General features: G+C 44.6%; 2 protein-coding genes across 3 annotated transcripts in view; both read left to right on the forward strand.

Moving 5' to 3' along the window:
* Nucleotides 1-59: 59 nt before the first annotated feature.
* Nucleotides 60-6,964, forward strand: htatsf1 (HIV-1 Tat specific factor 1). Its single transcript, XM_083778220.1, has 10 exons — nt 60-135; nt 1,629-1,796; nt 2,902-3,103; nt 3,565-3,612; nt 4,032-4,186; nt 4,520-4,683; nt 4,818-4,914; nt 5,001-5,090; nt 5,199-5,336; nt 6,454-6,964. The coding sequence occupies exons 2-10, from the start codon at nt 1,629-1,631 to the stop codon at nt 6,745-6,747; spliced, it is 1,356 nt and encodes a 451-aa protein (XP_083634346.1). The 5' UTR covers nt 60-135; the 3' UTR covers nt 6,748-6,964.
* Nucleotides 6,965-8,095: 1,131 nt separating this feature from the next.
* Nucleotides 8,096-24,176, forward strand: part of rad50 (RAD50 homolog, double strand break repair protein) — a 53,166-nt gene continuing 37,085 nt past the window's right edge. The window contains exons 1-8 of one of the 2 annotated variants that reach the window (XM_083768560.1): nt 8,096-8,147; nt 10,031-10,183; nt 10,437-10,520; nt 12,050-12,201; nt 12,961-13,146; nt 14,091-14,295; nt 14,446-14,574; nt 15,226-15,391. In XM_083768560.1, coding sequence (XP_083624686.1) covers nt 10,055-10,183; nt 10,437-10,520; nt 12,050-12,201; nt 12,961-13,146; nt 14,091-14,295; nt 14,446-14,574; nt 15,226-15,391 — 1,051 coding nt within the window. In that variant the 5' untranslated portion in view covers nt 8,096-8,147; nt 10,031-10,054. Of the gene's footprint in view, nt 8,148-9,770; nt 9,798-10,030; nt 10,184-10,436; nt 10,521-12,049; nt 12,202-12,960; nt 13,147-14,090; nt 14,296-14,445; nt 14,575-15,225; nt 15,392-24,176 lie in introns of those variants that run through there. The other variant, XM_083768561.1, reaches the window with a different exon arrangement.

Genomic DNA, 24,176 nt, shown 5'->3' on the forward strand with positions numbered 1-24,176 from the left:
CACACACACACACACACACACACACCACCGACGTCTTGTAAGGGTCACGCATGCGCACTCCATCAGTGCTAGTGGGATTGCAAGTAAGCAGCAGTGTGTATTCTATTCATTCAGGTGGCACCGCGCTGCATAAAGGTACTGTCTGTTAGCCTACTGCTAGTTCAAATGTCTTACTAAAACTCCACTAATAATACAACCATCTCCGAGGCTGACTCTCAATAACTAACTAAATAAACTAGCAACGTCGTCCCACGATGTGCATATAATTTGGCGGCCACTGTTAACGTTATGCTAACGTTATGCTAACGCTAGTACACCGATCGTAGCGTGTGCAACTGCAACTCGAGCCACAGTTTAGCAGCATGGATAACGTTTGTTGTTGTTATTATTATTATGGCCATGTTTAGCCTGCTAATGTTAGGTCCAAGTGTTGATGAATTTATCTGGCTGGCTCCTCTCACTGGCAGACTGCACAGTGTGTTCTTCTAGACTGAGCTATAGCTGATGAATCTATCTATGAATTATGATCCACCCTGGGGTACTTCGTTGCCAGGGTGTGAGTGAGGGGGACCTTTATTTAGAAACATAACAGAGTTTATGATATGTTTTTGCATTATTTCTGTCTAACCGTACGTAGTGCCTTGTTATCCCCCCTGGTTGAATTATGTAATATTAATATCGGTTATGTATTATGTAATAACAGTATGAACTATGAAACGCTCAGTTGAGACCCAGTGGCACAATAGCCTTGGCTTGGATCAAGAATGCCAGATGTATTTGATCGATTTTGACATGTGACAGTCTTGAATTAATCGTTTCAGAAGTGAACCTATGCCTAATTATTTATTTCTTCTTTTACATATCCTAATTGTATTTTTGATCGGCCCTGGACTCACTCTCTATTACTGTGTTACACAGTCACTGCTGTTGCTGTTATGTGCTATGACTAACCTGGATTCTTCCCTGCCCCCTTAGAGTACTTTGGAGAGAGGCTCTGAAATCTCAATCAGTGCCATATCAATTGTGATTTTTGGCATATCCAGATTATAAGATTGTTTTTATTTGTTTAAGGCTGAAAAGAGAATACACATGGAAACCACATTCCTAGGTGGATTCAATCAGCATTCTGATTTATTTCATTTCATGGTTACCACGGTAACCAAAACCAATGCAGATAGGTCAGTGGAGGATGCCTGTCTGCATACACAAATCTGATCTGATCACTTGCAAATAAATGTATGAACAGTCAGTCCTAAAGATCGGATTTGAGGATGGAGCCTGCAGTCTGAAATAAGAATTGGATTGTTGCATGGCAGTGTGTCTGGAGGACCAGAGTGTAGAGTAGGAGAGTAGCGACACACTTTGATCTCGCCACAAAGCGGGTTCCAAACATTGCTCCTATGGCTGGAACTATCCCATGGAGATAGAATGAGCACTTCCGCATTCCATTGTTACAATGGGAGACAGAGTCACGCTAGAGACAGTATATTACTCTGGTTTCTTTGTGATGAAGGGTCACTACTAACCACACTGATCACGGCTGCCTGCTTGTCCCAGTCAAGTGAAACATTGTTAACGTTGTCATTAATATTCAATAACCCATGTGTCATGTCATTGTGTGGTTGTAGATGAGCGGCGGCGACCCTGACAAGAACAAGGAGTTTGTGGAGCAGCTGCGGTTGCAGCAGCTCTATGGTGGGCGACCGGAGGACGGCACAGACCCGTACACCTTCACCGATCCAGAGGATGGAACTGTGTACGACTGGGACCATGACAAGAAGGCCTGGTTCCCTAAAGTATGAGAGCCACTCTTGTCACTCAGCCACCCACTAAAACGTCATTCCTAAGCGCCTAGGTCCCTAGGATCTCGATAGTGGTGCAAAAGTGAATCAAACTATTTAATCAGTTTAATCGCTTATGAAAATATCACACCCGTGCAAAGTGATGGGTGCAGCGCCCCTCACTTTGCGCCCCGGGCGATCTTATCATCATACGTCATCTCATTTTGGCCAGTTACAATTTGCGTCCTCACTTTTGTCTTCAATGTTTGTGTTTACACAGACCCTCAAAGCTGGACATTGGCGGTGCTAGCGCCCCTCGAAAAATAACATATTCTAATAGCTGATCTACAAGCTCACCACACGAGTGAATTTGTAGATTTGGGCTATTTAGTATTTGCTATGTTTGCCTGACACCATTGTGCGACAAAGCATACAGTAGTGGTGGTTAATCAGATTAATTGATTAATTATTCTTTCATCAATTTGCTAATTTATAATTTAAAAAAAATCCCCCAAATTGTGCTTCTTCATTATAAAGTAATCAATAGAGTAATCGCTAAAAAATAAACCCTGAGAGATGCCTTTGTGCAACATAGTTATTCAGGTCTATTTATTCTGTGCACAATCATGGCATTCTACTACTATGGTGAACATTTCTATTATCTCATCTCACTCAGAGTAATTCTACCATTCTCTCTGTAATCACAATATTCTGCTAATGTTCTTCTTTTAAAGCAATTGCATACAGCAACCTGATTGTTGGGTGTGTGACAGTGTCAGAGATTAGATTTTAATAAGGTTATTAGTAAGTCTAGTAACAGCATTTAATTAGGTCATGTAAGTATAGTTTGGTTAGGTTCCTCTGTGAGCAGCAGCAGACTGCTCACAGAGGAACTTGTCAACTATTAGTTGCTTAGAATGTTTATGCACCAGCAGGACGTGAAGCTAATATAATTGCAGCTGTTATGAGTTGCTCTGGATGTATAGTGTCAGCTCAAGTCAGTTTACAAAGAAAATGTGTTTGAGGCAGCTCACTTGACTTCCTGACATGTCTAGAGACTGGTGGTTCTTGGAGCTAGTTGGTTTAACAGACATGCCGTTGTCCGCCTGCCATCCTCCAGATAACGGAGGACTTCATTGCAGCCTACCAGGCCAACTATGGCTTCACAAAGGATGGAGAGCCAGATGCCAACGCCGCGTTGACGAGCAGTGCTGAAACGGCACCCCACGGTCCGGACGGCAAGGAGAGCCCCGATTCAGTGCAGTCCCAGAATGCAGCCAAAGAAGACAAGCAGAAAGGAGAAAAGAGGAAGCCAGAACCAGGTACCGTGCCGTCTGCATGTTTGCGATCACAGATTCACAGTAGGCTAGGGTACTGCTGTACCTACAATAGCTGTGATATTACATACATTTCATGTATTCCAAATGCATGAAATTAAACCAAATTAATTCTCAAATTAATGTTGTCCGTGAGCAGCTTGTGGAAATGTTTTTTATTTTATTTAACTAAACACACATTTTCTGCCAGAATTTTCAAATGGATATGAAACTAGAGGACAATATATGACTCCAAGCCGCAGTAATTAATTAATGGATGAGTACACACACAGCGCTGAGAAGTTTACAGAGCTGGGCATGAGAGCAATCTATGGCTGTGTATTTTGAATACATGAAATTAATGTGATATCACAACCATACTAGGGCTAGGGCATGTGCTTGCTATGGTTTTAATAGGATTGCTTGAAAAATAATGACGATTAAATACATCTTTGTTTCCTGTGCAGGATGGTTTGATGTGGACAACGATAAGAACACCAATGTCTATGTGTCAGGTTAGTGCTGCCTCGCCCCGATCATACGTTGACTTTATTCTGCTGAAAATAACTTGGGGGATATGGAAAAATATAATATGATATTCTTTTCAAGCAGTATCACGATGCACACTATTATCACGAAGACTTTCTCATGTGGTGTTTAACTTTTTATGGTTACTTTTCAAGTTAGTTAACCACCATATCAACCACCCCGAATTCTTATACATATATGTTTTGTTTAGATCAAATTAAATTAATACGGTTGTTGTGTCAGTGTAACCACTTTCAGCCTAGCGACTGTATTTTTTGCATGTCGTTATTGCAAAAATGTTACCCCAAATCTCCCTAATTCTTCTAAAATAGCAAAAATAACTAGCAGATCTGCAAGTTATTATGGGGTCAGCCAACCTCCCGTCCCCCTTTTTCCCTCCTTCCAGGACTGCCGCCAGACACCAGCACTGAGGAGTTTGCGGAGATGATGTCTAAGTGTGGCATTGTCATGCGTGACCCCATCACCGAGGAGTACAAAGTCAAGCTCTACAAAGACCGAGAGGGCAACCTGAAGGGAGACGGCCTCTGCTGCTACCTCAAGGTCTGTTGTCTTTCTGCCTGTCTCGAGGGAAGCATGTGTTCCTCGGTCCCTGTGGGCAGATTGGGCACCTACCCACGCACAAACAAATGTACACACCAACACAGCATCCCTCTGTCATTTTTAGCTGTACCAGAAAGTATGGTAATTGGTCACTTCAGTTAATACTCATTAACCGGGTGGCTATTCTTAGTTGCGCACCAAAATAGCTGACCTACTGAGGACCTGCTATTTTTGGTATGTGACACGGTGCTCAACCAAGTATTACTCAGATTTTTGCTGCTGTATTAAAAGCTTTTCTATGGACTATGTATTGTATGCGTGTGGTCTGTGCAGAAGGAGTCAGTGGCCCTGGCTTTGCGTCTGATCGATGATTCAGTGGTGCGAGGGTACCAGCTCCATGTCGAGGCAGCCCGCTTTGAGTTGAAGGGCGATTACGACGCCAGCAAGAAGAAGAAGAAGAACAAGGAGTACAAGAAGAAGTTACAGCAACAACAGAAGTAATTCCTGTCCCTGTTTCATATTTATACCATTGGCTGTTTATGATTGTTACACTTGCTTTTCATGGTTATATACTAAGATACTTGGTTGCCGCTCACATCTCTCTCCGTGTGTTTGTGTGTGCGTGCAACAGGCAGCTGGACTGGCGGCCAGAGAAAAAGGGAGAAGTGAGGAAGAGGAACGAGAAAGTTGTTATTATCCAGAATATGTTTCATCCCAGCGACTTTGAGGTAGGAGGCGACCCACACATGTATAGCAATGACACCCCTAGCTGTTTGTCTGTGTGTTGTATTCATGCCTCTGTTGATCTCTGTAGGAAGACCCACTGGTGCTGAATGAGTACCGTGACGATCTGAGAACGGAGTGTGAGAAGTTTGGACCCGTCAAGAAGGTCATCATCTTCGATGTGAGTTCAAGGTCAACTCTTTCATCACATTTTTCAAATGTGAACGCAAGTAGAAATTAAATACTGATCTCTTTCTAGAGTTTATGAATGAGTCTGTGTGTGTTGCAGAGACACCCAGATGGCGTGGCTTCGGTAGCATTTAAGGAACCAGATAACGCTGATGCCTGCCTGCTAACACTGCATGGACGCTGGTTTGGAGGCAGGAAGCTCTCCGCGACGCTCTGGGACGGAACCACCGATTACCAGGTACTACAACTCGGGCTGTGTTCTTCTCGTATGATTTCAAGACTTTGTTTTAATCACTGCCACTGGGGCAGCAGTGGCTCAGGGGTAGAGTGGCCGGTAGAGCGGCCGGTAGGGATTCATGAGGTTCCCAGTTCTATCCCTAAGTGTCCTTGAGCAAGACTCTGAACCCCCGAATTGCTCCCGATGAGCAGGTTGGTGCCTTGCATGGTTTCCTCTGCCATCGGTGTATGAATGTGTGTGTGTGAATGTAATGCACAATCTGTGTAAAGCGCTTTGGATAAAAGCACTATATAAATGCACCATTCACCATTTACTTTAACCGTGGCATTATTCCCAATTTGGGGAATATTGTAGGTGACAAAATAACATAAAACGGGCAATTTAAAAAAAAAGATTTAGAAAATAGATTTCTGTCTCACTCACAAACACTGAGGAGGCAGTTGCGTACCTGCAGCGAGCACTGAACCTGGGACGTTTCACTAACCACTAGGGCCACCCCGTCACCAAAAGTGTCTGCTGGGACAGATCCAGCTGTACAATATAGTGGATTCAAGCTAATTGACCTATGACATGGAGAGTCCAACAGATTTTAAGCCACGGCCTATGGTTTGGCTCAAACGGACACAGTTGTCCACGGTTAAATTGGCGAGAAATCTTTATTTGAAATAATGAAGGTGTTAATACTAAAATGTATATAGAAAATTGTCTGAAGTAGCAACATTTCAAATCTTTGAATGAAAAACGCATGAGTCTGCAAGAACCTCTTATATTGTTATCATGTTAATTAATCACTGAACAGAAAAAGTCATTCAAGTTTCATTTAATAAGAAATGGAGGTATATTATAGATTTGTGTGTGAGTTTACGTGTACCGTACTTACTTTCCTTGTGACGACCAAATGTGCCCAAACACACATAGCACGTACTGTATACCGGTAGAATTTGAGAAATACACATTGTGAGGACAATTTTCCTGGTCCTCCCAAGAGAAGACATTATTTTTGCCAAAATGTATGAAGACATGGTTGTGTTTGTTACATAAGGTCCAATTCTATTCTCTCTCTCTGTGTGTGTGTGTGTGTGTGTGTGTGTGTGTGTGTGTGTGTGTGTGTGCGCAGGTGGAGGAAACCACACGTGAACGTGAGGAGCGGTTGAAAGGCTGGTCTACCTTCCTGGGGGACAAGGAGGGGCAGAAGCCGGCCTCCTCCACCACCACCACCGACCCAGCACAGACCACCAGCACCACAGCCCCAACCCCGGACCCTCCGGACAAGACAGAACCGCCGCAGGAACAAGAGGCGGAGACGCCCAGCCAGCCCGCACAAGTTCAAGCACAGCCCGCAGCGCAAGAGGAAGAAGACGTAGGCTCCACAGACAGCAGTATGGCAGGAAGTGATGATGAGGCGGCTTAAGTTTGATTTACGCTTCATCAGACGACGGTGGTGTATAAATTAGACGTTAGACTGCCCCCCAGCCAGACCTTTACATCTCTTTGTCAACTCATGAGGACAGCCCTGCCTGAAAGAGAATTGAACTGCTGCAAAACTCCTTGTGGAGTAGTCTTGAGAGAAGAAACTGCACTGTGGGATGTTTTGTAATTTGTGTAATGGAATAAAATGTGTCTCCCCCCCTGACCTTAGATCATTTACAAACACCTGGTTATATATCTGTAGATGTGATCTAACTTAATACCAGAGACTCAATTATTTTTTATGTACTTAAGTACTTATTTTTAATACTTTAGTCCACTACATCTCAGAGGCAAACATGTTCTACTCCACTACAATTATTGGACGCTTTAGTTACTTTGCAAATTTAGATTATTATTATTAATACAAAACATAGACTGATAATAATGTTACTGTTTAAGTGCCAGGGACGTTATCCCGTCTTATTGCCGTCTTTGTAATGGATGCCACGGGCGTTAAGACGTCTCTCCCTTGGGAATTCAATTCAATTTTTTTCAACCATATTTTGAAAATTCTTTCTTTCTTTATAATGGGATAATTGGCACTCAGAGCCTAAACTGGTGACCACCAGGTGGCGCAGGTTAAGAAAGCTACCCAAGTAATCAAAATCGGCACCACCTTACCAGCTACAACATTAAAACGTGTAAGGTAAAGGTATGCATTATTACTAATTGCAATGGAACTTGTGTTCCATTGCATTATCTTGTCAAATTATGCAAAATTAGCACTTTTACTGTAAGTGTATTTGCTAAATTACTAAAATTGTAAATTGCATCATCACCATGCACCATTTTTGCCAGCACGGACATACAAATGAGTGGACATGTATTCCCAGAAATGCAAAGAGCCTGCCCTATTACTGTATAGAAGAGGCTAACAGTGGTTCCTTGAAGGTGGTCTATAAATCTGAGTGTACAAATGGGTACATGTCATCTAAGGTACATGTGGACTCCTGATGTACCATAGTAAATCAGTGTCCTACTGTCCTCAATATTCTGAAGAAAACCTGGAGACTGACATTCAGTAACTGGCCTTGTTCTTATCAAAATAAGAACAATATATATAAGGTTGTGTAAATACTAAAGCTAACATGCCCCGGACAAAGACAAGTATTTGCCAGGGACACAGTGTGTCCGTGTACGGACATATTGATGATGACCAGTGCACATGCACTTAACTAAAAACAGTGGTATTTTGGCATAGAATAGAATAGATCAACCTGGATTTTATTTTGGCGCTCAACCGGAAGTCTTTGTGGAGCCGTCTACTGCTGTTTTGTTTTGTGTGTGTTGGTGTTGGAGTGGACGCCGAAACAACACGGAGAAAGACTTGTTTCATAAAAGGTATTATCGATTCAAATGAACTATCGTGCTATTTATGTCCCTCTTCGCAGTTAAAGTTATCTACATTAAAGCAAATAGCTATTGAAACGCAGTACTCGAGTCGTGGTTTATGTTTAGCTAGTGATTCATTTATTAAATAGCAGATTGATAATTTGATATGCAAGCTTACAAGGCGTCGCGGGTGACATGACAGACCGTTTTTGATATTGAAAAGCTTTTCTCTGCGATGGGAAACGTCACAGATTCCCACATTTTGTGTAAAATCAATTTTTTTGGCCAGAAAACGAAATATAATACCAGTATGTCTATTGTGGACCAGGCGGATATTATTATTATTTACTCAAGTGCGCCACCTACAGATCTGATCAATAGCATTTCTGCCGAGGCTACCAGGTCCAGATCTATAGGTGGCGCACTCGAGCCAATCAACGAGTTTCCCCTCTGGCGGACATAATTTCATTTTCTGCCCAAAAAGTGGATTTTACACAAAAGGTGGGGTTCTAAGACTGTTCCCAGTTCCCACCGCTGAGAATAATACATTACGCCACAAAACTGCCTTTGTTTCGGCGAGAAGCTAGTTGTATTTATTTTTTACTACAGTCTAGGCTACAGTCTAGCCTAGAATAACAACGCTCTTGTGCAGAGCGCTTGCTGACGCTACGGACCAGCGCTAACGTGCTTTTAGTGAGCAATGATGATAAACACGGGTGCTAATGATTATCATTAATCATCATTGCTCACTAAAAGCACGTTAAATATCATTAAATGATATGCGTATGGTTCATCCCCGTAGTTCGATGCGATGCGTTGGCGATAAGCAATATATTCTTTTGTCATATATCATAATCTATATTCTATATATATATCCTAATGAACCTTTTTTCCAAACTGAAAGCATGCAGTCTGGATTTCAGGCTAGCGGCTAGCCTATTCTTTTCCCTCCTAAAATGCAAATGACCGATGACGTCCTTCCGGAGTAGTTTCATTTTATTGTGAAACTTTATTTTTATATAATATTTACATTTTCAATACAGATGAAATGGGACAGCTCAAAATGTCATTTTATGTCAAGACGTTTAGGTCACTGTTAAAAGTACTAAGTTAATACGTCTAATTAATTTGACTTATATATAGGATAATGGACAGTCTGTGATTACTTTAATAGTCATACATTTTCTATTTCTATTTCTATAATTACTACATTTATGCTATGGTTAAGTAATTCTGACAATACTTGAGCCTGCGCGGCTGCGCAGGTTCTCCTTGTAAATGGTCGTTTTCATTCAGACCATGGACAGGAGGCAGAGCACATTAACTCATTATAACAGTTTAATGAGTTTATAACAATAATGTAATGTTTTTTTTTCTTGGTTGCTTATATATTTAAAATAATATATTGTAATACGTTGTTTATTTTCTTACATTTTCCAGGTTTATGAACCTGTATATTTTCAGATGGGGGTCCACGGCCAATTACACATCATTTTGGGGTCCTTGACGTGAAATAGTTTGAGAACCACTGATAAAGAAACAGGTTTTTCAGAAAACTGATTTAGAAGACATTTGTAGAATCTAGTCTCAGGTCTCAATGGGTTAAATTAAAAAGTGAGGTCCAGAGCAGGAGGAAACGTCACGGATCCAAGTTGACCCGTACTGGTGGCTGTAACTCTGAGAGTGTACAAATGGGACCAAATGGACGTTTACAAGTCCATTTTGCTCCATTTTGTACACTCTAATAGTTATGGGGTCCTTGAAATGAAACATTGTTGAGAAGAACCATTACAGTTGCACATTGGCTGATATTTTTAATAATGTAGTCCGTGACAGACAGGCTCCTACCTTAATGTCTGTTCTCTCTTTGTGCCTTTCTTTCTGTTCCCCAGGTGAGCCTGTTTAGATAGGCCAACATGTCAAAGATAGACAAAATGAGTATCCTGGGGGTGAGGAGTTTCGGGATTGACGACAAAGACAAACAAGTCATCACTTTCTTAAACCCTCTCACCGTGATCGTCGGACCCAACGGAGCCGGCAAAACGGTGCTTATTTCAGCTTAGCTTATAGTCTTTAGCACTTTTTCAACAACTTTTTCCCCCCAAAGTGGAGTCCGGGGTTGATGAATTGAGTCTGCAACCGGAAGTGTGCAAATGGAACAAATGCTTCCATTTGTACTCTCTCTGGGTTAGTATATTACAGTGTAGACTGTAGAGCGGGGTCCCAGACCTTGAAATAAAAAAGTATGTGTATTTCCAAAATGCATTGATCTTATCATGTTACGCTTTTTTTCTGTAGACAATCATTGAGTGCTTGAAGTATGCAACGGCAGGTGAACTTCCCCCTGGAGCCAAAGGAGGTGCTTTTGTTCACGATCCAAAGGTGAGATGAATGTGTTCCTTCAAGGGGGGGAAATACTACTCTAACAGGGGTGGGCAACTTTGACGATGGAGAGGGCCACACTCACTCCAGAGGGCCAAATTGCATATTAATCTCTTAGTGATGTGTTTTGAGCTTGTAGATCAACTATATTTGAATTAAATCCAGAATAATTTTTTGCTATTTTTGAATTGGAATCCTGAAAACTAACATTTTTATTTAATTTCAAATGCATTTAGTTATAACTTAACTTAACTTAACTTACTTTACTCAGCAATTATCATTCTGTTATGTGCTTTTGAAAATCTCTGACTGCATACAGTGTTTTTGATTTAACAATTTTGATTTAACTTTTGTCATCGTCTTTTGAATATCATCTGAAACGTTTATCATTCATAGTTATAGAGCGTCACAGTCCCGGTGTCCCGCCCCCTTTCATGACGACAACAGGCCCAGGAAATAATTCCCAATGCATTTTTCCCATAGGCATTTCAAAAAGTATTTAAAGATCTGTAAGCCTCGAACAAAGCCAACTCAGATCGTGACAAATCATGACAACAAACATAATATTTTGGGCCGAACAAATAATACAAAGAAGAAAAACAACAAAAAAATGTGTTGTAACCTGCCCTTTTTTTCTTCTTTCTAATTATTTGTTCGGCCCAAAATGGGTTTATTGTCATGAGTTGTCACGATCCGAGTTGGCTTTGTTCAAGGCTTACAGATCTTTAAATAAAATACTTTTTGAAATGTCTATGGGTAATTATTTCCTGGGCCTGTCGTCGTCATGAAAGGGGGCGGGACTGCGACGCTCTATAGTGATCATAGCTTAGTTGTCTCCACCAGGCCGAAGGCATGTGGGGAGAGTATGTTTTGCACTCCGTCCGTCCGCGTGTCCGTCCGTGTGTGTGTCCGTGTGTCCGTGAACAGCTAATCTCGGCCACCGTTAACCCGGTCGATGCCATATTTTGCACACACACTCCCTGGATGCCAACCATGAACCTCTGCCCCAAACTTTCCAGAACGGCCTGTTATAGCGCCACCAGGAGGCCGCTTTGTGCAAAACAAGTTTTTGCACAGTACACCTACAGATTTTGTCCAAACATCACGCAAATTGGTACACAGTCTCTCTAGAGCCATTCAACGAAACGGGTCTTTCAGATTTATCAGACTCCATCCTGATTGGTTAAGATTGGCTTCCAAAGTTCACAGGAGTACTCAGTTTCAAACAAAATGCTGCAAATCATGAACACATCGCGTGATTTCCGTGAAATTGTGCACCCACATTCCCACTAGGCCGAGGACGAAATGCCACATGAACAATTTCAACTCAGCCTCAAGGTGGCGCTATAACTGGCCGAAAAGTGTTTTTACCTCTAACTGCACGGATCTGTGGATAACCTGGTGGAGACCTGTGCCCGGAAGGGCACTTTTTCTAGTTTTTATTGATTTTCGTTACTGAAAACAGTAAGTAGTCGATGCATATTTTTCGTTGTAGTTTTAATGACACTGGTGCTGCCATGTGTCTGCAGGACGCCCATGAGACGGAGGTGCGTGCCCAGATCAGGCTGGTGTTCACAGACGTCAGAGGAGAAAAGGTGGCCATCCAGCGCTCCATGTCCAGCACCCAGAAGGGCAAGACTCTCACGTTCAGAACCCTGGAGAACGTCATCACCAGGGTCAAGTAAGTCCAGACTCTTTCAGATGACTGTTTTGTATTGAGCTCCAGTTCATGCCTGTTTGTTGGCATGAGTGGATGAGAGGATATGAAAACTTTAAATGGCACTTTAGTGCACTTGAATCACAGCTATCCCTTTTCTGGGGGGGGGGGGGGGGGGGGGGGGGTTTGCCAAAAAGTGCAGATCTCTAAGCTCACAACGTGTCGCAATGTGGCGATCATTTTGTCAAAGAGATTTTGTGTAGAGTGATAAAATGGCATATATATATATATACATATGCTCTTTACAGATAAGTTTGACTAAATATAGAGCTTAAGTGCTACCCGATCCCAACAAACATAATTTCCCGTATTCGAGATTGGGAAGCCATGTGGAGAGGGCTATTACCGTTTACTGCACCAGTGACTACATGGTGATCAGGGGAACTTTGTTTTGAAGAATAGCATATTCCTCGCTGCTCACTGTCCGGTAATGAGAAGGGTACTGGCAGTGTAGCGTGACGGAGGAGACATATGCTACAAGGGGCTACAGTACAGGGGGACATGGGAAGTGACAGAATGACTAAATCAAGAACAAAATATGGGAGCGGGGCAGGGGATTGGTGAGCCCACCACAGGGCGTCATGTATAAATGCTATGTACGCACAAAACATACCTCAAAAACATTGTACACCAGTTTCTCTTCAAAAAACGGGAGTTGTATTCTCAAAGTTGCTAAAACCTTCCGACCGAAATGAAGCCCCGTCTCTTTTTGTTCCCCCTCAGGCAGGGTAAGAAGGTGAACCTGTCGTCCAAGTGTGCGGAGATGGACAGAGAGATGATCGCCGGGCTGGGCGTGTCTAAAGCGGTGCTCGACCACGTCATCTTCTGTCACCAGGAGGAGGCCAACTGGCCGCTCAGTGAGGGAAAACCGCTCAAGGAAAAGTTTGACTCAATCTTTGCTGCCACAAAGTAAGTAAAGCCGTCGTGTGTGTGTGTGTGTGTGTGTGTGTGCAGGGTTTGATTTGTTCAAAAATAAATAAAAGGAACACTGGGAGCCATTTTCTTAACCACTTAAAGTTCTATTATGTCATTGTTCAGTGAATTCAATGTGATTGTGTCCAATCTGTATGGTAGAGTACGGTATGTTAACTTTTACAATAGCGGTGGTTGTATTTGGTCTCCATGCCTATCTATTGAGACATTTAGACTTCTAACACTGTACTGTTTCTGGTAATGGACAAAAGTTTTTACTCAATCCCCAGAGAAAGCAGGCAAGTCACAGCTCTTTTGACTCGGTGGTAAACGTTTCAGCACTTGCACAGGAGACACAGGAGTGTGTGTGCGTGCTGCACGTTCTAAACTTTTAAAAGAGTGCCAGATCGAGCTGGCCTACCTGAAGAAGAACAAGGCCCAGCAGATCAGAGCTTCTACAGATTCACACATCATGCCATTGGCAAGACAGTGGATTCTCAGTAAATTGTCAGAACATCGTCAGTGACAAAGGAGGGCATTTGCAAAGTTGTTGTTATGTAAATGCTATTCAGATTATTGTTTTTACAATGAAAATAAGTGTAGTAAAAGGGACACTTTCAGGAACAAAAGGGAAGAATTATCAAAGCTAAACAGTGAAAAGAACCGTGGGAAAACAAATATTTCCAGAAAAATCAGACCTGTCTGAACAACGCTGCGCAACAGTGCCATCCAGTGTTATCGGCGAGGTGTTTAAGCTTTCCGTGCTGAGACAGACGGGTAGGTACGTACGTAGACATAGGGACAAAAAATGGTGTCGATAGGAGTGGCTAGCACCACTCAAAAATGCAGGAAATGTACAGGAAAGACTGAAGTGTTGGAATGGCTTACATCTGTAGATTATAATTGAAATAATAATGATCATGTTGTCTATGATCTGCCAGGTACATCAAGGTGCTGGAAACAATGAAAAAGCTGCGCATCAAACAGGCCACCATGGTCAGAGAGTGCCAGATTGAGCTGACCTACCTGAAGAAGAACAAGGAGACGGCCCAGCAGAAAAGAGACCAGCTGTCCCATAAGGAGGTCGAGCTGCAGGTGTCCAAAGAGAGCGTCCAGAAGATAGAGGGCCAGATAGATCCACTGGAGGTGGGCTGCCGTTCTCTCTCTCTTAGATCATTGAGACCTATATATCCAAAGATTTGCGCCACATTTTCATGTTGAATGCTACGTGTGTGCGTGCGTGCTCGTGCAAGCTCGACCGATGCCAGGTTTTCAACTTCGTACTTTACGTTGCAGGGGCGAATGGACGACATTAATCAGGACCTGGGCAAGGTGATGAAACTGGACAACGACATCAAGGCTCTCAACAGCAGAAAGAAACAGATGGAGCAAGACAACAAAGAGCTGGAGCAGACCATGGAACAGGTTGGACACGAAGACTTTCACACATTCTGTTAAACTACTCAAACCAGATATACACATGGCGGAAATAGCTGATCTATAAGCTCACAACAGGTCGCATTGCGATGCGCTGTGAGCTTGTAGATCAGCTATTTTTGCTGAACGCGTGCCTATTTTCACAGAATTCTTGCCCCCTTTTCACAGAATTCTTGCCTATTTTTGACAAATCCTATTATGACAGTCCCACAATACGAATGGTTAAAAATGATTTATGCTGTATGAAAATTGACTAAAATTGTCTAATTCCAACACACTTTGCTAGTTTGGCACGGCTCAGGGTAGAAGCTAATATCACTGGGATTGGTATTTAAGATGGTCAAAGAGTCAGTGCCCTTAATACCTTCATACCTGTCGAACTACTTCTCCAAGGTGAGTGACACCCACAGCACAGCCACAATACTAGAGGGTGTGACCATCATCTGGTACTGGTAGCACTCGCATTTAGAACAAACATGGGAAAGTTCTCATTCTGCTGCTCTGGCTGACACTCCTTTTAGCTTTAATGTCTTACTGTACCACGTTTTCATTTCTGACTAATAACGTATTCAATCAATCATCAATCAAAGCTATACCCATGCCAAGCCAGTAATGTATGTGTTGTTTTGTGGCTGCCAGGTGTTCCAGGGCTCAGACGACCAGTTGCAGGACATGTACCAGAACCACCAGAAGACGGTGAGGGAGAAGGAGAAGAGGCTGACCGACAGTCAGAAGGACCAGGAGAGAGCCAACCGCGAATGGCAGAGACTCAACAAAGTCAAGTCTGACCTCCTGCAAGAACAAGGTGCATACTGTAACTTCATTATTTGGATATCAAAATCCAAGTAGAGTAAAAAAAGATTCACAGTTGTCTGTATACGCTAGACACAAGTGTGCAATTAATATGGATCTACTATACAGAGTGTTTCCACTGAAAACAAATTGGTTCAGTATCCTAAAAGTTGGTTCAGAACTGGAATGCCGGGGGTTCCGGAGTGGGAAATTGGGTATATAGTTTTTTTTTATTGGCCTAAAATATTGTCTACCGTATATTACCAAATAGTAGCCTGGGCCGTTAATATGCAAAATCGATTCGTTATAAGGAGCCGGGCCGTTATTTGCCATAGGCTGTTATTTATTTTTGCACCGGCCTGCACAAGGCCATTATTTGGTTTCAGTATATACATACAGTAACATGTAGTGCAAATATTGTCTGGAACTGGTATTACCGTAATAATAATAAATAAATAAAAAGCTACAGTACATAGAGTAAAGTATACTGTACAAATATATACATAATAATAATATATATGTACAAGTATAATATTACTGTAGTGTACACTGTACAGGGTTCCTACCGCCATGGAATTCAGTGAATTATTTTTCATTTTAAAATACAGGCCTAGAAAAGATCATTTGGAATTAAAATGTTTGGATATCATTTCATAAATAGCAACCTAACAACATAGTGTTAGTTCTGTTAGATCTGTTCTTTTTCCATGTTGTGTTGCTTGGGGGGATTGCATTAACCTGACTGCCAGATGGGGGCGGTATTGGCAGCGTCAGGTTAGGATTGCATGGGATACATTACTGTACTCAGCAGCATGTACAGTAATACAATACATACAGTTCCATGCAGTGATCTTTTTTATTATGGTATTAACAATAAACATCGCAGGCAATGCATTTTGATTTAATTGTAAGAGGGAGCGTATCAACACACAGGTGTAACCTCTATGTTCTGATTGAGCAAGGGGAAGCAGCGGACAAATGTATGATTTAATTATAAACTGTAGGCCTATGTACTGATAGATTGCAATTGAATAAAACCATAATTTATTGGCCTACACTATACACATAGCCTACTGTAGTACTGTGTGTAGTCAAGTGGCTAAACCCCACAGGTTAGGTTACAGGCGATAGCCACACAGCGCTGCACGTGAACTATGCCGATAGCATCTGACTCCATATACCGTAATTTAAATAAATAAAAGCATATAAAAAACATGAATTATACACCCAATGAAAATTTACACTTGACGGATTATAGGCCATTTGGAATTAGAACAATCTGTTGAATATTGGCAGAGAATTGCACGATTTAAATATCAACCTTGTGTTTTATAGTACTATACTTGTGAGGACCGCGCACCGAAAGCATTTCTTTTTTTTTTCTTTTTTTCTCAGCAAGCTCACAAAGCGCTGTCATGCAACACTTGGAGCTTGTAGATAGTGATACACGGATGACAATAAACATTACACAGAATATACACCACTTTGCATTAAAACAATTGGTTGTGCATAGGAGGCACTTGTGAAACTATAGCCTAGATTTATTTTATGGATGTGGAGGAGGACTGGTGTTATGAAATGATCTTGGCGTGCGGAGATTTGCAAACTCAACACGGTGAACACGCATATAATAATATAAATGAGGGCTGAGGCTGATTAATTTAGCAAATAACGGCCCATGGGCCGTTATATAGAGGAGGGCGGTTATTTGATGGAGGCACGCAAAATGGTGTCGGAACCTGGGCCGTTATTTGGTGCTGGGCGGTTATTTGAGCATGGGCTGTTATTTGGTAATATACGGTATATACATTCATGAATCCACTTGCTGACTGGCTGTCGGTATTGAGCAATTATTTTAATAGCACCCCTATTAAAATAATTGCTCAATACTGACAGCCAGTCAGTATAATGTGACCATACCATTGACAACATGTCAAAATGTCATTATGCTTTAAGTAGCATGTGATGTGTCAAACTAGGGGGTTTTCATGATTCTCAATCCATTCCAAGCATTAGTTTTGCACAAAAAACACTCCTTGGGCTAAAAACGGCCATAGTCGTCGCGTCATCACAAATGTGATGAGGTCAGCACATTTTGGGCAAGTGGAACCAGTTCTAGAACCAAAGTTATTTCCCAGCAAGCCAAATTACGTGATGATGACGTTATGATGACGTCCTCCGGTGACGTTAAAGATGGAGTGCCACATTTTTTGTATTTTTCCAGCTTTTCATGTGTCTATGGGGTGACAGTACTTCATTAGACACCCTGGAGTCGTTTTTATGTCCAATGGTGTAATAACTTTGTATTTAGGGTTTCTTCCTGGAGGCTGAACCCTTGACGGTCAAACGGGCCAATGAAGTAAACACGGATAGTGTGACGTAAAAATATTGCACGCACACACGCACCTCCCCCTCTATACATATTTTTTAAATACGACAACCTCTGTGGGCGGAGCTGCCTGCCACATACACACGTGTGAACTGAACAGCGCAGCCAGTTTGCTTTTGCTGCTCTGTGTGTGTCTAACTGTGTGGCAGATTTTCAAACAGTCATTTCACACATTACCAGTTCACAGCAGAGCAGACTGTTTTTCGTTAGATTGGAAGCAAGTAAATGTTCACGTCGGGTCCTCAGGAAGGAAACCACAACAAACCAGTCTTATAGCCTACCTGCTCTGCTGTATAGTTGCTCTTGTTGTTCTCAAGGAGTAGGTTGTTTCTTTTATAATCACAGTGGTCGGGCTTTGATACAGAGTGTAGTGTCACAGTGTGCATTCTTGTTGGCTGTTGTAGTCAATATGTATGTAGGTCCTAATACTTATACGAGGCTGTAAAGTCAAGAATTAGAAGTATGTTGTGTCGCGCTGGATGTCATGTTGCCATGTCTGGCTATTACAAGCGACTTGGGCTTGTTTTCATATAAGTAACTTTCAGGGGAGATGTGGTTGACTTGACCAATGATTCATGTGAAGGACCCTCAGATTAATATGTTGTTAAAAGGATTGGTGTTGTTGAAACGTTTTCATAAATATTCACTGCAATTTCTGTGACTTATTTTTGTGGACCTGGCCGCTTGTTTCTTTAAATCTGGCGACTTTTGCTGAAACTCAACGCAGTCAGATAAAGGACAGTTCTATTTCGTCCCTGCTGACCGCCAGAGGCGGTGCTTTAAGCACTGAATACGTCCCTTCGCGCATGCGCAGTCGAGTATTTTATACCAACAATGTCGGTTGACCCCGTGATGACCCGGAGTCGTCTATAACTTCCGGCAGTCATCCGGGGCTCAGTCCCTAATTTCTTCTCGCTTGCGCAAGTTGTACATAGCACAGAGTTCTACAGCAGAATTAAACTGCACTATAACAGAACTATTGCTTTGCTACTACTAAGTCGCCGGTAGTCCCGCGACCATTGTTGGTCGGAGCTGTGACGCGTGCGTTCGCCCTCCAGGGACTGCGACTTAATACTACTATTATTGTATCGTTTTCGAGTGGAGCTGGGCTTCACATCGTCTTCTTTCCCCGTGGGAACAAGGTAAGCAGACAACCCCTGTTCGCATAGGCTGCGTGCGCGCTGCTTCCCTGCAACACACACGGTCGCGTGCTACAAACGGCGACCTGAGCGTCCCGTTTTAGCACCCGTCAAAGTTGAACGGATAGCTCGTTCTCTTTGACAGCTTACGCTGTCTTGTTTTCCCACGAAGGCTGCGCCGCAGTGCTGGTGACGGCAAGCGTTAGCACTACCCGCTCCCAGCACGTGAGTCGACGCTAGTATTATTTGTTTACTACTTACCTATACTACTTATACTTATACTACTTATACTTATAAGTGTACTTATCTACTGCTATATTACTCTGCCTCTCTGAGCGAGTCTTTGCTGGCACTGGCCAGCTATATAGCACCGCCGCGTGCTACAAACGGCGACCTGAGCGTCCCGTTTAGCACCCGTCAAAGTTGAACGGATAGCTCGTTCTCTTTGACAGCTTACGCTGTCTTGTTTTCCCACGAAGGCTGCGCCGCAGTGCTGGTGACGGCAAGCGTTAGCGCTACCTGCTCCCAGCACGTGAGTCGACGCCATTATTATTTGCTTACTACTTATACTTATACTACTTATACTTATACTACTTATAAGTGTACTTATTTACTGCTATATTACTCTGCCTCTCTGAATGAGTCTTTGCTGGCACTGGCCAGCTATATAGCACCACCGCGAGGTTACGTCAGTAACCCCGGTTATATGAATTGGCTTGACTGATTTAGTCACTTGTTCTCAAATAGTGTACTTTAATTTCGGCACAGAGCCATTGCCACTTTATAGGTTGGTTTTTCTGAAATTATATATATATAACTATATCATTATATATATATCATATATACTGGTCTCTGCTAGAGCACCCCTTACCTGGCATAGGCGGCGTGCGCGCCCCCTCCCTCCAGCTAAGCGGCCTTTAGCAGCTACAGTAGCCTCTACTGGCACAGGCAGCGTCCGCGCTCCCTTCCTACCAGTTTACGGCTCCACCCCTAGCGACCACTAGCGTCCGCGCTCTGGGCTACATCTGCGGGTTTCCAATGGACGAACCCCGCCACCACCTGTGCACCTCCTGCCAGGCTCCTCTGCGGCCAGAGGATGGGCATGACCTCTGCCCTGGGTGCCTTGGCCCCCAACATCTGAGGGAGGCACTCGGTGACAACCCATGTCACGTGGACGCAGGAGCGTCCAATCTCTCTCGCCGGTAATGAAGGCTAACAAAACCCTCCCCGGACAGAAGGTACGTTATCGTTTAAAGCGGCACTATCCCCGCTAAACAGACGTTCATATGATATCATATACTTATCATGGCATAACCTCCTGTGTGTGGGTAAAGGCTGCGTTCGCGCCGCCTCCCTGCTCTGCATACGAGGTCTGTTCGACTGAACGCTAGCGCTTATTATAAGCGACTATAAGACTTGCCGAAGGATAAAGAACACTGTCATATTACCTTCGTTTGTTAAACACGCTACTTTTTAAGCTTTGTTTAGCCCCTGCTGGTGATGGCAAGAGCCTTGCTGGCCAAAGCCATATACCGATATTGGCAGCATTCAAGCTTAACTGCTTTTGCGAATAGCTGTATTGTTGTTGTTATTATCAGCCCGGTACAGGAGCAGCTTCCTGCGTCCTCCCAGGGTATTGATGTTGCTACCAGTATAGTTTGTAGCAAAATAGTATTAACAGCTACTGGTGTACATAGCCTGTCTGGTTGTTAACCCAGCTGGCCCCCAGTAGTGGGCCTAGCTGAAGCTGCTACCAGTATGTCTGGAGCTCAAAGCTCCATTAACAGTTTTTTGCATATACAGTGGGTGCAACCTGGTTTGTTCCCACAGGTCGGATTAGTGCCCCTGGGTACCTGTAGGTCCTATTAGCCCAGCTGGTCCCCAGCACAGAGTATCTGGCGCTGCTGACAGCGTAGCTCACAGCTGCTACCAGTAGCTTAAAGTTAAAGCTGTTTATGAACAGGCTATAGCTTGTCTTGTTTTTTAGTAGCCTAGCTGGTCTCCAGCATAGCTCTCTAACTGGCGCTGCTACCTGTAGTTGTAGCCCAAGCGCTTATTATACTATTGAAGATAAAAAGCTATCTGTATATAGCTTGCCTTACTGTTTGTTGGCCCAGCTGGTACAGGGCAGGCAGCGTATGCGCTCTGCTCCTCCAGCATACGGCCAGCTTGATGTTACTTACTACTAATCGTTTGTTAGCTCAAGCATTTATTAACAGCTATTGGTGTATAGCTTGTTATGTTCATTAGCTGCAGCTGATACAGGCAGCGTACGCGCTCCCTTCCTTCAGCAGGTGGCCCCTATCGGTGGAGCTATCGGTTGTAGCCTTTTCTCCAAAACTAGCTTGTGTCGGTTTATTTAACCGAACCTGGCTGGGGTAGGCAGCGGTAGCGCTCCCTCCTCCCAGCATGAATGCGTAGTAGTGCACACGTGACTAGTGTATTGGAAGTGTCTTTTGTTTCGCTCTGGACTAGCAAACATAAATAATAATGCACTGGAGTTTGGATAAGCGTCATAGTGCCGTGATAAACGGTCACATAGGAAACACTACAGCTGCTACATAGCAGCGTCCAAACCTTGACTGAAGGCTACTTTATTATCATAAATTATAAGTAAGCCTCCGCCGGGGGTACAGGTAGCGTAAAGCTCCCCTCCCCCACCGCGACCATGCAGGTCGCACAGTCTATCTAACAGCAACGTTTGTGTGCTGTTTCTATGATGCACTTTACATCTGGTTGAATCTCAAAGTGCTGCAATGAGCATTTGCATAAAAGTAAATGCATATTCACATGCTGCGGCAGGTATAGCAGCATTCAGTTTTTCGATTAAGTCATTATATGCCGATCTAAGTTAAAGCCTCTGCTGGCACAGGCAGCGTACGCGCCCCCTCCCTGCAGCATATGGCCAACACCTAGCAAACCAGTAGCGTCCGCGCCCTGGGCTAGTTGGGACTGGTGTGCACCGGCCGGTCCAAAGGAACCGGTGCCACCACAACGGAGAGCACCCACTTTCGTACCTCGAAAGCCTCTGCTGGTACAGACAGCGTATGCGCTCCCTCAAGCATATGGCCAACACCTAGCAACCAGTAGCGTCCGCGCCCTGGGCTAGTTGGGACTTGTGTGCACCGGCCGGTCCAGAGTAACCGGTGCCACCACAATGGAGAGCTCCCACTTTTGTACCTCGTGTGAAGCTCTCCTTCAGCCGTGAGCCGACCTTGGTCCTGCCCCGTGTGCCAGGAGGAAAAGGTCTGACCGCTGACTACAGCAGATCCGAGAGGGCTCAGCTATCTGCAGAGTTGGCCCGCATGAGGGCCATGCTCACTTCAGATAACACCTAGGCACCTCGGAGGGTGCCGAAGCGCCTACCTCTCCGATGCCACAACTGACTCGAGGTTGATGTGCTCACCCCGACAGCTTAAGCTACGCACTTCCATGACTATGAGGAAGATGCAGAAGGCGGTGCCTCCCAGGCATCAGAGCCGGCCTCCCACTTCTCAGCTCATGCGCATAGCCGTGGAACGCATACTAAAGCAGGCAGTCGGCTCCTCCAAGCGCCTTCTTCTTGCTGTCTTCGCCGTCCCCCACGCCTGTACCTGAGACAGCTACAGGCCTGCCGGGCGAACGATCAGGGCCCTCTCCCATCTCTATACCGATGGTGAAATCCTGGCAGCCCTGCCCTGATTGGGAAAAGTGTCCTGAGACAACCCGTTGCGACGTGACACTTTAATAGATTTGAACGCACAAGGCGATAAGGGCTGGCCTGGGTTACATGCCAGCCACCAAGCCTGTCATTGCATCCCTCATTGTGTTCCCCAACGAGGCCCGGCGGCAGAACGCTAGGTGACCTCGACCCCAGTGCAGGAGCACAGACAACCTGCTCACTGGGGCCTCCCGTTCACACTTAATAGTGGCAACGTTAATACTGGCTCAGTCACCTTTGGTGTGTCACTGGAGGCATTGGCGTCATGTCCTCAGAGCGTGGGCGGCTGATGTCCATCGTATCTCTAGCCCGTCGCCAAGTCGGGTTTTCACAGTCAAGCTTGACTGATGAGCCTAGGCCAACTCTCCGTAGTCTCCCTGAGGAGCCAGGAGCACTAGGTGGTTCAGCCGGGCGAGAATCGCCGGAGCGAACCATCCAGGGGGGGAAGACCAGGCTGCAGCTTGCAGGCCTACGACACATCCCGCCTCCCAAAGGGCCGAGCTCCAACATTGATGAAATCATCTTGACTGCCCTCGGAGCTCGCGTATCACCGCCGGCCCACACTAGAGGCCAGCGTGTTCCCTGGCGTCCCACGCAGGGACCTGACTGTGACTGTGACTTTCCGGGCTGTGCAGTGCCTTCTGACGCCAGCCCCCCATATCCGGCGGGTCAAAATGGCCATTATCAGCAACATGACGAGAGCCCTACTATCAGACCAGGAGTGATGTGTCGTCCTGCCCAAGGGCGCAACAGAGGCTGTATATCCTCAGTCACACTAAGGGAAGTCCGATCTACATACTTCCTCGTGACGCAAGACAGACGGGTGTCGACATGTCTTGAATCTGATGGGACCCATATGAAGTTTATGCCAGTCTACTGGGCCGAACACGGCAATGTGCTGGAGCGGCAAGTGGTGCGCTCCGCTCTATAGCACACATTCTCATACTCATGGGACCTTAACCGGGTACTGGACGCCCTGTGCGGGCCTACCTTCGAACCCTTGGCACAGGCAGAGCTGAAGTGGGTGTCATGCAAGACAGCCCTTCTCCTGGCCATTACATTGGCAAAGCGCGTCAGTGAACTGCACGCTCTGTCAGTCAGCGAATCATGTCTGAGGTGGAACGCAGACGGCTCGGGGGTCACGCTGTGGCCAAACATAGCATTCCTCCCGAAGGTGCTGTCGCAGGCTCACCTCAACCGGCCTATCAGGCTGGCTCGATTCAACCCCCCACCTGGGGAGCTGACAGACAAACTGGAGCTGTTGTGCCCAGTCCGGGCCCTGAGAGCCTACATTGAAGCTACTGCACGCATCAGGCGAGCAGAGCAGCTGTTCTTTTGCCATAGTGGTGTGAACAAAGGCGGCGCTCCCTCCAAGCAGCGCCTGTCCCACTGGATTGTAGACACAATCAGCCACGCCTATGAGGCAAGTAACCTCCCCGTACCATCAGGGGTACGGTGCCACTCTACAAGGAGCATTTCCACATCATGGGCTGCCATGAGAGTGGTGCCCTTGGAGGACATTTGTGCCGCCGCCTCATGGGCTTCGGCAGGCACTTTCTCAAGGTACTAC

Source organism: Protomyctophum parallelum (genome assembly GCF_964188405.1).
Source record: "Protomyctophum parallelum genome assembly, chromosome: 1".
Classification (NCBI taxonomy): Eukaryota; Metazoa; Chordata; class Actinopteri; order Myctophiformes; family Myctophidae; genus Protomyctophum; species Protomyctophum parallelum.

What these genes read in the sequence shown, in the direction of transcription:
- htatsf1 (XM_083778220.1), top strand. Translation starts at nt 1,629, where the DNA reads ATGAGCGGCGGCGACCCTGACAAGAACAAGGAGTTTGTGGAGCAGCTG. An exon ending in AGAAGGCCTGGTTCCCTAAA is followed by an intron (nt 1,797 to 2,901) that starts GTATGAGAGCCA and finishes GCCATCCTCCAG; the next exon opens with ATAACGGAGGACTTCATTGC. An exon ending in AAAGAGGAAGCCAGAACCAG is followed by an intron (nt 3,104 to 3,564) that starts GTACCGTGCCGT and finishes TTTCCTGTGCAG; the next exon opens with GATGGTTTGATGTGGACAAC.